General features: G+C 45.2%; 1 protein-coding gene across 2 annotated transcripts; it reads left to right on the forward strand.

Moving 5' to 3' along the window:
* The first annotated feature begins 4213 nt into the window (after positions 1 to 4213).
* Positions 4214 to 8646, forward strand: LOC139066174 (spectrin alpha chain, non-erythrocytic 1-like). 2 transcript variants are annotated; one of them, XM_070548346.1, is made up of 9 exons: positions 4214 to 4728; positions 5936 to 6305; positions 6390 to 6494; positions 6565 to 6597; positions 7530 to 7577; positions 7690 to 7781; positions 7862 to 8172; positions 8267 to 8479; positions 8562 to 8646. In XM_070548346.1, exons 3-9 carry the CDS (start codon positions 6462 to 6464, stop codon positions 8624 to 8626), a joined length of 795 nt encoding a protein of 264 aa, XP_070404447.1. In that variant the 5' UTR covers positions 4214 to 4728; positions 5936 to 6305; positions 6390 to 6461; the 3' UTR covers positions 8627 to 8646. The 2 variants fall into 2 exon arrangements, with proteins under 2 accessions (XP_070404447.1, XP_070404448.1); XM_070548347.1 differs by lacking the exon at positions 8562 to 8646 and having other exon boundaries at positions 7862 to 8126; positions 8267 to 8473.
* The last annotated feature ends 3239 nt before the right edge of the window (positions 8647 to 11885 follow it).

Raw genomic sequence — 11885 nt, forward strand, 5'->3', positions numbered from 1 at the left:
GGGGGGACTCCAGGAGTATGGGATACCAGGTCCTCTGACACAGGATGTTAGGTCCCTGTGCGTCCAGTGTCATAGCTAGGTCCATATTGCTGGCAGTAATTTGGGCTTGTTTCCAATGAGAGTTGGATTACGCCAAGGCTGCCCTATGTCACCGATTCTGTTCATAACTTTCATGGACAGGATTTCTAGGCGCAGCCAAGTTGTTGAAGGGATCCGTTTTGGTGGCTGGAGGATCGGGTCTCAGCTTTTTGCAGATGATGTGGTCCTGTTGGCTTCGTCAGAATGTGATCGACATTCGCTGGAGCGATTCGCGGCCGAGTGTGAAGCAGCTTGGATGAGAATCAGTTCCTCTAAATCTGAGACCATGGTCTTGAATCGGAAAAGGGTAGAATGCCTTCTCCCGGTCAGGGATGAGGTTCTGCCTCAAGTGGAGGAATTTAAGTATCTCGGGGTCTTGTTCAAGAGTGAGGGAAAGCTGGAGCGTGAGATCGATAGGTGGATTGGTGCTGCATTAGCAGTGATGCATGCATTGTACCAAACTGTCACGGTGAAGAGGGAGCTGAGCCAGAAGGCGAAGCTCTTGATTTACCGGTCGATCTACGTTCCTACCCTCACCTATGATCACGAGCTTTGGGATACAAGTGGCTGCATGGTGGCACAGTGGTTAGCACTGTTGCCTCGCAACACGAAGGTCGCAGGTTCGAAACTCGGCTGCGGCCTTTCTGCGTGGAGTTGCGTGTTCTCCCCATGCACGCGTGGGTTTTCTCCGGGTACTCCGGTTTCCCCCACAGATCACAACATGCCCTATAGGTAAAAAAAAAAATTGTAAGTCGCTTTGGGTAAAAGCGTCTGCTAAGCACATAAACATAAACATAAAATGAGTTTTCTCTGCAGGATGAATGGGCTCTCCATTAAAGATAGGGTGAGAAGCTCAGTCGTTTGTGGGGGCTTGGAGTAGACTCGCTGCTCCTCCACGTCAAGAGGAACCAGTTGAGGTGGCTTGGGCATCTGGTCAGGATGCCTCCTGGACGCTAACCTGTTGAGGTTTTCTGGGCACATCCAACAGGGAGGAGACCTAAAGGGTGACCCAGGACACGGTGGAGGGACCATGTTTCATGCCTGGCCAGGGAATGCCTTGGGATTCCCCCGGATGAGCTGGCCCAAGTGGCTGGGGAGAGGGAAGTCTGGGCCTCTCGACTTAAGCTGTTGCCCCTGTGACCCAACTATGGATAAGCGGAAGAAAATGGATGGATGAAAAATGGCATAGAATTAGCCTCATTCCTACAGTGGGGCAAAAAAAGTATTTAGTCAGCCACCGATTGTGCAAGTTCTCCCACTTAAAATGATGACAGAGGTCAGTAATTTACATCATAGGTACATTTCAACTGTGAGAGACAGAATGTGAAAAAAAATCCATGAATTCACATGGCAGGATTTTTAAAGAATTTATTTGTAAATCAGGGTGGAAAATAAGTATTTGTTCAATAACAAAAATTCAACTCAATACTTTGTAACATAACCTTTGTTGGCAATAACAGAGGTCAAATGATTACTATAGGTCTTTACCAGGTTTGCACACACAGTAGCTGGTATTTTGGCCCATTCCTCCATGCAGATCTTCTCGAGAGCAGTGATGTTTTGGGGCTGTCGCCGAGCAACACAGACTTTCAACTCCCTCCACAGATTTTCTATGGGGTTGAGGTCTGAAGACTGGCTAGGCCACTCCAGGACTTTCACATGCTTCTTACGGAGCCACTCCTTTGTTGCCCGGGCGGTGTGTTTGGGGTCATTGTCGTGTTGGAAGACCCAGCCACGTTTCATCTTCAAAGCTCTCACTGATGGAAGGAGGTTTTGGCTCAGAATCTCACGATACATGGCCCCATTCATTCTGTCCTTAACACGGATCAGTCGTCCTGTCCCCTTAGCAGAAAAACAGCCCCAAAGCATGATGTTTCCACCCCCTTGCTTCACAGTAGGTATGGTGTTCTTGGGATGCAACTCAGTATTCTTTTTCCTCCAAACACGACGAGTTGAGTTTATACCAAAAAGTTCTACTTTGGTTTCATCTGACCACATGACATTCTCCCAATCCTCTTCTGTATCATCCATGTGCTCTCTGGCAAACTTCAGACGGGCCTGGACATGCACTGGCGGAACACGTCTGGCACTGCAGGATTTGATTCCCTGCCGTTGTAGTGTGTTACTGATGGTGACCTTTGTTACTGTGGTCCCAGCTCTCTGCAGGTCATTCACCAGGTCCCCCCGTGTGGTTCTGGGATTCTTGCTCACCGTTCTCATAATCATTTTGACCCCACGGGATGAGATCTTGCGTGGAGCCCCAGATCGAGGGAGATTATCAGTGGTCTTGTATGTCTTCCATTTTCTGATAATTGCTCCCACAGTTGAAATTTTAACACCAAGCTGCTTGCGTATTGTAGATTCACTCTTCCCAGTCTGGTGCAGGTCTACAATTCTTTTCCTGGTGTCCTTCTGAAGCTCTTTGGTCTTGGCCATAGTGGAGTTTGGAGTCTGACTGTTTGAGGCCGTGGACAGGTGTCTTTTATACAGATAATGAGTTCAAACAGGTGCCATTAATACAGGTAACGACTGGAGGACAGAAAAGCTTCTTAAAGAAGACGTTACAGGTCTGTGAGAGCCAGAGATTTTCCTTGTTTGAAGTGACCAAATACTTATTTTCCACCCTGATTTACAAATAAATTTGTTAAAAATCCTGCCATGTGAATTCTTGGATTTTTTTTCACATTCTGTCTCTCACAGTTGAAGTGTACCTATGATGTAAATTTCTGACCTCTGTCATCATTTTAAGTGGGAGAACTTGCACAATCGGTGGCTGACTAAATACTTTTTTGCCCCACTGTATTGTTGAGGATGCTTGGTTAAAATTTAAAAACTCCTTTATCTTTATTTTAGAGACATGCTCCTTTAAAAAAAAAGTCGGAGTTAAAATTAGGCCTAGTCCACACGTTGCCGGGTTTTTTTTTTAAACAAATATCCGCCCCTCCAAAAACTTGCATCCACACCACCTCGTTAAAAAAAAACAGTCCACACGTACCCGGATAAATACGTTGTTAAGGACATTCCAGACCTTTAGGCGGCAATACATGGAGAAGCCAGGTGCCGGGCAATAGCCGTTCTTAACCTCGTCCTTCGTCTGTGGTCTTCCGCAAGGAGCAGTAATTCCGCTTGCAAAAACAAACAAGCAAAAAGTGCTTGGACAATTGATAAAGCGAGCGCAGCTCTGAGTGCATCCATGCTGTCGGCTAGTGTGAACACAGGTCGCACACGTGATGTCAGCATTTTTTGTCAGGGAAAGTGATGTTGCGGACCTTAAAACTCCGGTTTTGTCTGTCCACACGCAGAAACCCAAAACGGAGAAAACGCAGATCTTCACTTTGGCCGGAGTTTTTAAAAAGATCAGTTTTCGTGTTAAAAAACTCTGTTTTCGTGTGGATGACAGGCCAAAACGTAGAAAAATATCTACGTTTTGGCAGATCTCCGGCTACGTGTGGACAGGGCCTTAGTTTCAGTCCCTGGATCAACACCGAACATTCAGATCCGATTTGTGTAAAACATCAACCTTGGCAAAAGGGAAAGACATTCAACAATATCTGTGACTGGCAATGCTTCAGATCTTTAAGGAACAAATGTACCCAGTCAATCAGAAAAGCTAAATCTGAATATTATAAGAACCAGTTTCTGATGAGTAGTTCTGTCTCCCAAAAGTTCTGTCAAACAGTCAAGACAATAGAAAATACCAATAAGTACTCGCATTTGCCAAATGCAATCAAATCTTAGGTCATTATTGTCTCATAATTAACCTCTTCAACCCTGTACTGGGTCCAGAATTACTTCTGGTTTTAAAGTCATTCCAAAACCATGCTTACTGTTCACCAATATAAACAAACTACATATGTACGTAACGGGAAGAAGCTAGTCTAAACAATAAAAACATCATTTTCCACCTCAGCAACACCTAATTCACACACTGAGCCTTTAAATCAACCGGAAGTAAAAAAGCCTGAGGAAAACACATAATAGCGACAATAAAATATGACCCTATCCAGCAACCACCATCACCTGGACAGGTATCCTTCGCTCAGCCACAGGCATGGCCAGGCCCATCTTCTTCTGCTCCAAAACCAAGGAAAGGAAAAGCCTCAAGCTCATGTTTCCTAAGTGGTAACCAAGCCCCCACAATGCCGCTCAGAAAATGGTCCCAACCCGGAAGTAAGAAAAATTGCAGTTCCACCCTCATCCGCTGGGGGCTGGTACCAGAAGCGAGCAAATCCTCATTGACTCCCATGTTAAAAATGCCATTTTCACAGCAGAAATAAACATGTTTACAGCCTGGTTCAAAAAATGGTTTTTTGTCTAAATTATCTAGTTTATACTCATGACAACTCTGAGGGGGGTGAATTTTTTTCTCACTCTTCTGTTTAAGTGTATTGAAAGCCTAAAATTCTGTATAATTAATGAGCATCCGACACACGTGACCGCCGCCTCAGACCCACGTGACCACATAGCTAGCTCCGTGGAAAGGCCTCAGTACAGCCTCGGTCTCTCCTGGAAACTGTGTCGGGATTTTGAGTCTCTGTGCTTGTGAATTCTGTTTTGGATATTATTTGTGCAATTGTTGGACAAAATGACTTGCTGTGGTATTAATTGCACTAATAGAGCGTCCAAGGAGTCTCCACTTCATTTTTTTCGGTAAGTTAAAATCTATATTCGTATTTTATGTCACTGCTGCCTTTAAACTAGCTGAGTTTACCGAAGTAGCTAGCTAACTATCAGTTTAACATGTAGCATGTACTGTTTAACCATGAAATTTAAATGTAAAATATGGTAAAATAATTAATAGGGCATATTTAGATGGGTAATAGGGTAAAACCCAGTGCATTTAAGATAAAAATGGGTTGAAATATGACGGGGCGCGCCGCTTGGGGGGACACTTCTGTGCTCCATTCTTTCATCCGGTAATCCCCAGCGGTCAGGCCGGGCAGGCTGACCGATGCGGCGCCTCGCTGCTGCGGGCTGACCACTCGTGGAACTCGGAGACAGATCTGACCAGAGAAATACTGCAGCTCGTTGAGAAGTCTATAGGGCATACAGCGTTTCCCTTAAATCCCACCGCCACGCCAACAAGATCCCAAGTTTCTTTGTTTTTGTTGGCGCTGTTTACCGAAGAAGCAGCGGGAACACCAGCAAGTTTCATCAGACTCGTAAAGTTAGTATTTGCAGGGGACCCCCTGTATTTTACTGCTCCCTCCTGCAGTCTTCCCCTATTAAAATTTAAAATGTGTAACTTCATGTATTGGGATGAATGACTGATATTCATGTTAAACTCAAACGTTAGGTATTAAGGGGGAAAAAACAAAATAATAAACATTATACAGATGTCAAATAAATCAAACTGTAATTAAACTATATATTTTCAAAGTCTGGATTCTGGATAAAATCCAACAACATATGCTTTATAAATAAACACTACACATGGCTTTTACACACACACACACACACACACACGCACGTTACATTGTGATTTCTTAGTAAATATTCTATTTGGCGAGAGATAAATTTTATTGTATTTATCCTAGTGAATCTATAATTAAACGGGTAAACTAGCAGTAGTACATCCAACATCAAAGAAAGTAAAATGTTATTATCAGGAGAGGGAGAATGATTAAGTGGTTAGCAGCAGTGTGCTAGACGATGGCCCCCTCCATGAGGCCACCACAGCTCAGCAGAACATCGTTGTAGCTTCTTCTGGGGAGAAAAACACTTAGAGAAAAAATAAAGTTAACAGCTGAAATAGCAGGAAATAATACAGTTAAAGAGCAGATTGTAGAAGAAAGAAACCCCTGGGTTAAACTGGTCTGTCTACTGCATAATGCTGAACTCTAACATGTGTCCTCAGGGAAGGACCTGATTGGTGTCCAGAACCTGCTGAAGAAGCACCAGGCTCTGCAGGCTGAGATCACAGGTCATGAACCTCACATCAAGGCTGTCACCCAGAAAGGAGAGACCATAATGGAGGAAGGTAGAGCAGGTCTGGTCCTGACATGTTTCTGAGGTGTCTGCAGGTTCTGGCTCACTTTGGGTCCAGGTCACTTCGCTGGTGAGGAAGTGAAGACTAAACTGTGGGAGCTCTCCACACCTGCTTTGTGTTTGTGTGACTTTAGGTTGTTTTACTTGAACTCGCGTCTTTAGCTGAATGAGGATGGAGAGACGGGTCGGACCTGGAGCAGGTCGAGGTCTTGCAGAAGAAGTTTGACGACTTCCAGAAGGTCGGACTTTTCCTCCTCTCCGTCTTCCAGCAGCAGCTGTCAGATCAGCTCAGGTGATAATCAGCAGGTGCTTTTGTCCTGCAGGACCTGAAGGCCAACGAGTCCCGCCTGAGGGACATCAACAAGGTGGCATCTGAACTGGAGTCAGAAGGTCTGATGGCTGAGGAGGCTCCTATGGTTCAGGCTCAGGTGAGCGTCACCTGTCTGCAGCAGCTGGTCCCTCACTTCCTGGTTTAACTCTGCTCGTCTCTGTTTGTAGCAACAAGAACATCTGGGTTCTGCTCCTGGAAAGGTGCGTGTTGTCCTCCGCCTCCACCAGAACCAGACGTGGTGTTTTTGTTACCACTCATTTGTTTGTTTACAGGATGAAGCCGACTCTAACCCCGGCTTTCCACAGGAGCCGTCAGCAGCACGTTACTGCAGCAGCACGTCATAGCTGCTGATAGGAACCGCTGTGGTCAACAGAACCTTTTCCACTGGAGCCGTCAGCAGCGCGAGTCGGCCGCGTCTCAGGAGCAGCATGTCGCGGCCTTTACGCGCCGGTTCTATTTTCTACGCGCGACGCCTCTGAAACGGGTCAAGTTCGACATTTTTGGGGAAGGAAAGACAGGAAATCGGACGCGGAAATGGAGAGAAGCTACCGAGATTTTCAGAATAAAGAACGTACTGCCTTCCGGTTGCTTTACTTTTAAAAAAGGTTACTAACTGTGCGGCCCCGTGAGAAGTTATCACCTAGCTAGCGGTCTCCTTTGTTTTTCAGGTCCGTATTGGCGATTATAAAACGGACAGAACATAAAACACAAACCATGTTGTAGTTTTCTCCTGCTTGTTGTTGTGTTTACTGACGAAGTCACTCGTGTGACTTCGTGCTCGGTCGGTGACAGCTGCTCCCCTGCTGCTTCGCGTCTCGTGGGAAGGGCCAAGCAGCAGCTTACGCGAGCAAGACGTGCTGCTGCAGTAACGTGCTGCTGACGGCTCCCGTGGAAACCCGGGGTAAGACGGCGTCACCCTAGAAGGTGAGTTCATTCAGCTGATCAGAGGTCACCTCTGATGGCCGCAGTCACGGCCGACCGTGCTGACATCACACAGGAATTCAGGTGACCCGGCAGGCACCAGGTGCTGGTGAAAGTGGGGACATGTCAGCTGGTTGCCATGGCTACAGTTATCTTTATGCATCTGTATGACTGCTGACTGGTGTGTGTTTCCTGTGACCTTTGACCTCAGACCGTACGGTTGGGCGTTCAGACGACGGCTAACTTTAATTCCATCAAGGTAAGAGGAAGCTCTTCCCTTCCTGTCTGAGCGATCCGTCTCCAGGTTTCCTCGTCCGGCGTCCAGCCCGCTGGCGTCCACCTTCATCTCACTGGGTTTGGTTTCTCTCCAGGAGCTGAACAACTGCTGGCGCTCGCTGCAACAGCTGGCTGAAGACCGGAGCAACATGCTGGGCAGCGCCCATGAGGTGCAGCGCTTCCACAGGTACCCCGCACACTTATGCGCCGCTTACGGGTCAGTAGAGTTTGGACCCACACTCAGACGGAGTTCTGATGTCTTCTCAGAGACGCTGATGAGACCAAAGAGTGGATCGAGGAGAAGAACCAGGCCCTGAACACAGACAACTACGGCCACGACCTGGCCAGCGTTCAGGCTCTGCAGCGTGAACATGAAGGCTTTGAGCATGACCTGGCAGCTCTGGGTGATAAGGTCCGCTTCCTGATCGGTACCAGGACCCGGGTTGTCTCTGGAGACACGTTCTTCATGGTTCTGGTGACTCCACCCCAGCCGTTCCTGATCAGCAATCAGCGGGGTGCTTTCCTATTTAAGGTGGATGGAGGACACAATTTGACGCCAGAAGATTGCCTCAGTTTTGGTAGTAACCAGCCACTCGTGTTACCTCTAGTGTTCCTAGGATTCATGTTATTTCGTAGTGTTTTTGCTCTTATATTGGATTTACCATTCTTCAGGATTCCTGTCGACCTCATTGGATACTGACCTCTACTCCAGGATTTGGATATTCAACACACGGACCTTATCACCAGCCTCCATAACCCACCTCTCATCTCACCCAGTGCCCCATCCACCAGGACGCCCCGCTTCTCTCCACCTCTGCTCCCTCTCCTGCGCTTCCCCCAGCTCTCTACCTCTCCCTCCTCCAGCCAACACATACACCCACCACAGTAAGTCTGCTGAACACCTCTGCCTGCCTACAATGGATTTTGAAACCAGAACCTATGCTCACCTGTGTTCTCCCTCCTCCAGACGCTGAGCTGTTGTTGCAGTTCCAACCACAGACTTATCTGTGCACCTTAAGTTCCTCCTTATAAATAAATCATTTTTTCCATCAGTTTTTGGTCAGTGTTGTATTCTGCATGTCTTGGGTTAAGTACCTTCCTCCAAACATGACACTCCTCTTCAAAGAGCAAATCTGTTCAGCACATTCTGACAGACAGACCACCATTCTTCTGTCATGATGCTGTACAGGACATTTTTAGAGTTTTTCTTTTTAAAGATTAATAGGATTACATTTAAAGAGCAATACTTGCACATTATTTTCCCACACTTCTGTATAACTGTATTTTGTTGTTTTTCAATAAAGAATGACAAATTATTTAAGTTTGGATTTGTTGCACACAAATATATATCTGTAAAAAATATCTACAAAGCTAATGTTTACATAAGTATGATTGGGTTTTGCAATACGGCACTATTTTAGTAAGATTTTTAAACCAAGTAAAGTTAGTAAAGAACACATTTCTATTGTCTGCTAAGAAACTGTTGGGATTTAAAATGGGCCTGTTGTACAAATAACTTGTAAATGATTATTCCTCACTTTTGTCTTAACCAAAGAAATTCCAGTAATTGAGCAAAAACATTTATTTTTAACACTACATTTTATAAAACAGGGCGCAAAGTGTCGGCACATGTATGTATGTCGATGGTCCGCCCCAACCGAACCAGGAGACACAGACGTCAGGGAGGCCAAGGTTGTCTCTGCAGCTCTCTGGGCACCACGCCTCACTCAGCTGTCTCCAATGATCCAAATGGCTATGGAGAAAAAATAACAGGTTTGTCATAATTGTTTAAAGTACAAAACCATACATGAAATGGTGAGACAGGAACTTACACGCTGCGTTGTGTAGCTGATGTTGGAGACACACAGGCTGCCATGGTGACCTTTTAACAGATCTAAGAAAAAAATAAAAATTAAAATTAAAAACTCCCAGACCTCATGTCATATTTACTAATCAGCTATGGCTGATTTATTGTTTGGATCACAGTGAGTTACACTAATTCTAATATATTTTTATTTCTATTATACATACATACTTTTTAACTTATTTTCACATGACTGTTATCAGGCTGTCTTGTTCTGGTTCTGATGATAACTCCGTGTCTTCCAGTAAGTTATCTTGTGCTTACTTCATCTGTAGAATGTCTCTTTACTTTTGGTAAATTGTGCTGAGTCCAGAATAAAGACTAGTTGGCTGTACAAGATACAAACAAGTATCACATTTTGGAAATATATAAAATGTATTTAGGCTGCTAATTTAGCTCGAATACTAATAACTGCCATATTTTCCGGACTATAACTCGCACTTTTTTACATATTCTGGCTGGTCCTGCTACTTATACTCCGGGGCGACATATAACGGCTACACCGCGCTGCTGCGGGCCGACTCCGACCCGCCCAAGAATGAGTTCCCCTGTCCCGCTGGAAGGGTTTCAAACACCGCCAGCATCTGTTAGAGCCTGTGGCGGGGTGCTGAGGGCCGGCTCCAGCCCAGGAATGAGCTCTCCTCGCCGGCCGGGAGGGTTTGAAACACCGCCATCCTCTCCTCTGCTGGCTGTTGTTCATTCTGTTATGGTTACCGGTGCTTGTGTTGCAATGTGAAACGCTTGGTCTCAGATTTTGTAAGAAAGATAATAAAATGTCCCCCCAAAATACGACTTAAATATATTTTCTCTTCTTCATTATACATTTAATGGCTGGTGCGACTCAGGAGCGATAGCCCGGAAGATACGGTACTGAAAACTTGCTCACAGCAAAATGTTTGCATTACGGAAATAAATTATAAACTTACCGATTCAATACTTTTTAAATCCAGGTACTTGTCACTAACAGGCGCCGAAAACCTCCACCTAAACTCCGTGTGAGGTTCAGGTCGATGGGTGTTCCAGTTAGCTCCGGTTGGGTTAAAGCTAGGTGGCTACATCCGTTAGCTCGGCTCCCACCTCCGCGTTAGCTTTGGGTTAGCTTCAGGTTAGCTCGTAGCTAGTTCGCACGGGTGTCGTCACTCGAGCCCAGCCTTACAGCCCCACCCTCAGCTCCTCCTCTCTTCCCTTTTATGGAATTGTCTGGGCTGGACGGAACCTGTGACACGGTCAAAATGGCGGTGGTGGCCACCTCCCATTATAGACAAAAAACGTGTTATTGAAGTCTATGGAATCCGTTTGTCCAGTATGTACAGTCTATGGTGGTAACCACAAATCTGTTGGTGGAGCTCTGACAGTGAGTGATTTTTACATTTTCATGGCCAACCTGATTTTTTATGTAAGATAATTGTTCAGTTTTCTCTGGTTTCTTGTTGTGAAATTCTATTTTACATTTTGTTGTTAATAACTTTGCTTCATTAGGAGTCAAATTAATTCCTCTGTATGATTTTCACTTATTTTGAAAGGATAAATATATTTTGGGGGGATTTTTCCCAAAAACCCTCAAAAACATATATTTTTTTAGATAGAAATACTTTCTAATATAAGTAAAAAATGAGGGGGAAAAGAACCGCAAGAAAAAAAACTGAGAATATTCCAATGGCACAAACTGTGCCAAAAGGTGCCCGAAATGGTCCAAGAGAAGTCCACCTGGATTTCTATCAACTAAAACCTCTCTAACTTTTCTATACTTCCTTTTTGTTCATGATTTTTGAGTCAGCAAATGGTCAGACCCTATTCTGTGGATTTCTAGATGTTTTAGGCTGCAACTAGGTATTTTAGAAAGAATTTTAACATCATAAAGTGGATTTTTTACTGTTTAGACAGTAAAAATTTCAGGAGTAATTCCTGAGTGGGACATTAAAAACAGCTTTTTTTCATGTGCTGATGTGTCTTAAATGTCTCATATATCATTAAATAATAGCCGTTGTTCTTTATTAGTCCATCAGGGGCTGCTGGTCCATAGGGGCGATTGGGGCGACTTCCTCCCAAGAAAAAAATGATTTTTTTTTTCATGTGCTTCTCATCACCAGCATTGTCTGTGTTGTCCAATCCGTTTGAGCCCTCACTGCTGGGTGTTCCGGCCTTACAGGGTGATAGGGGGCGATTAGTAAGATCACCCCTATCGCTCTCATAGAAAGTAATGTAAATGTTCCCCCGACTTTCCAGAGCAACAACGCAGATTCTAGGCGCTGCCGGAACGTCTCCCTTTCTGCCTACGTCACGCGTTACGTCCCAGTACAGGTTGCGTAAAGGACACGCACAGAGCGGCAAACCACTTCCATAATGACGAGCTGCCGGAGCAACATTGTGTCAGGAGAAAGGTCACTCTATTCAGTCCTTTGTCTCCTGTGTTAATGAGGTGAAGTC

This window comes from Nothobranchius furzeri, chromosome 2 (assembly GCF_043380555.1).
Source record: "Nothobranchius furzeri strain GRZ-AD chromosome 2, NfurGRZ-RIMD1, whole genome shotgun sequence".
In the NCBI taxonomy this organism is placed as follows: domain Eukaryota; kingdom Metazoa; phylum Chordata; class Actinopteri; order Cyprinodontiformes; family Nothobranchiidae; genus Nothobranchius; species Nothobranchius furzeri.

Bases quoted from the DNA above. Each gene is read 5' to 3' on its own strand.
- LOC139066174 (XM_070548346.1), top strand. From the start codon at position 6,462: ATGGCTGAGGAGGCTCCTATGGTTCAGGCTCAG. The intron at 6,598-7,529 runs GTGCGTGTTGTC...CTTTGACCTCAG, and splicing joins TGGGTTCTGCTCCTGGAAAG to ACCGTACGGTTGGGCGTTCA. The intron at 8,173-8,266 runs GTAGTAACCAGC...ACCATTCTTCAG, and splicing joins AGAAGATTGCCTCAGTTTTG to GATTCCTGTCGACCTCATTG.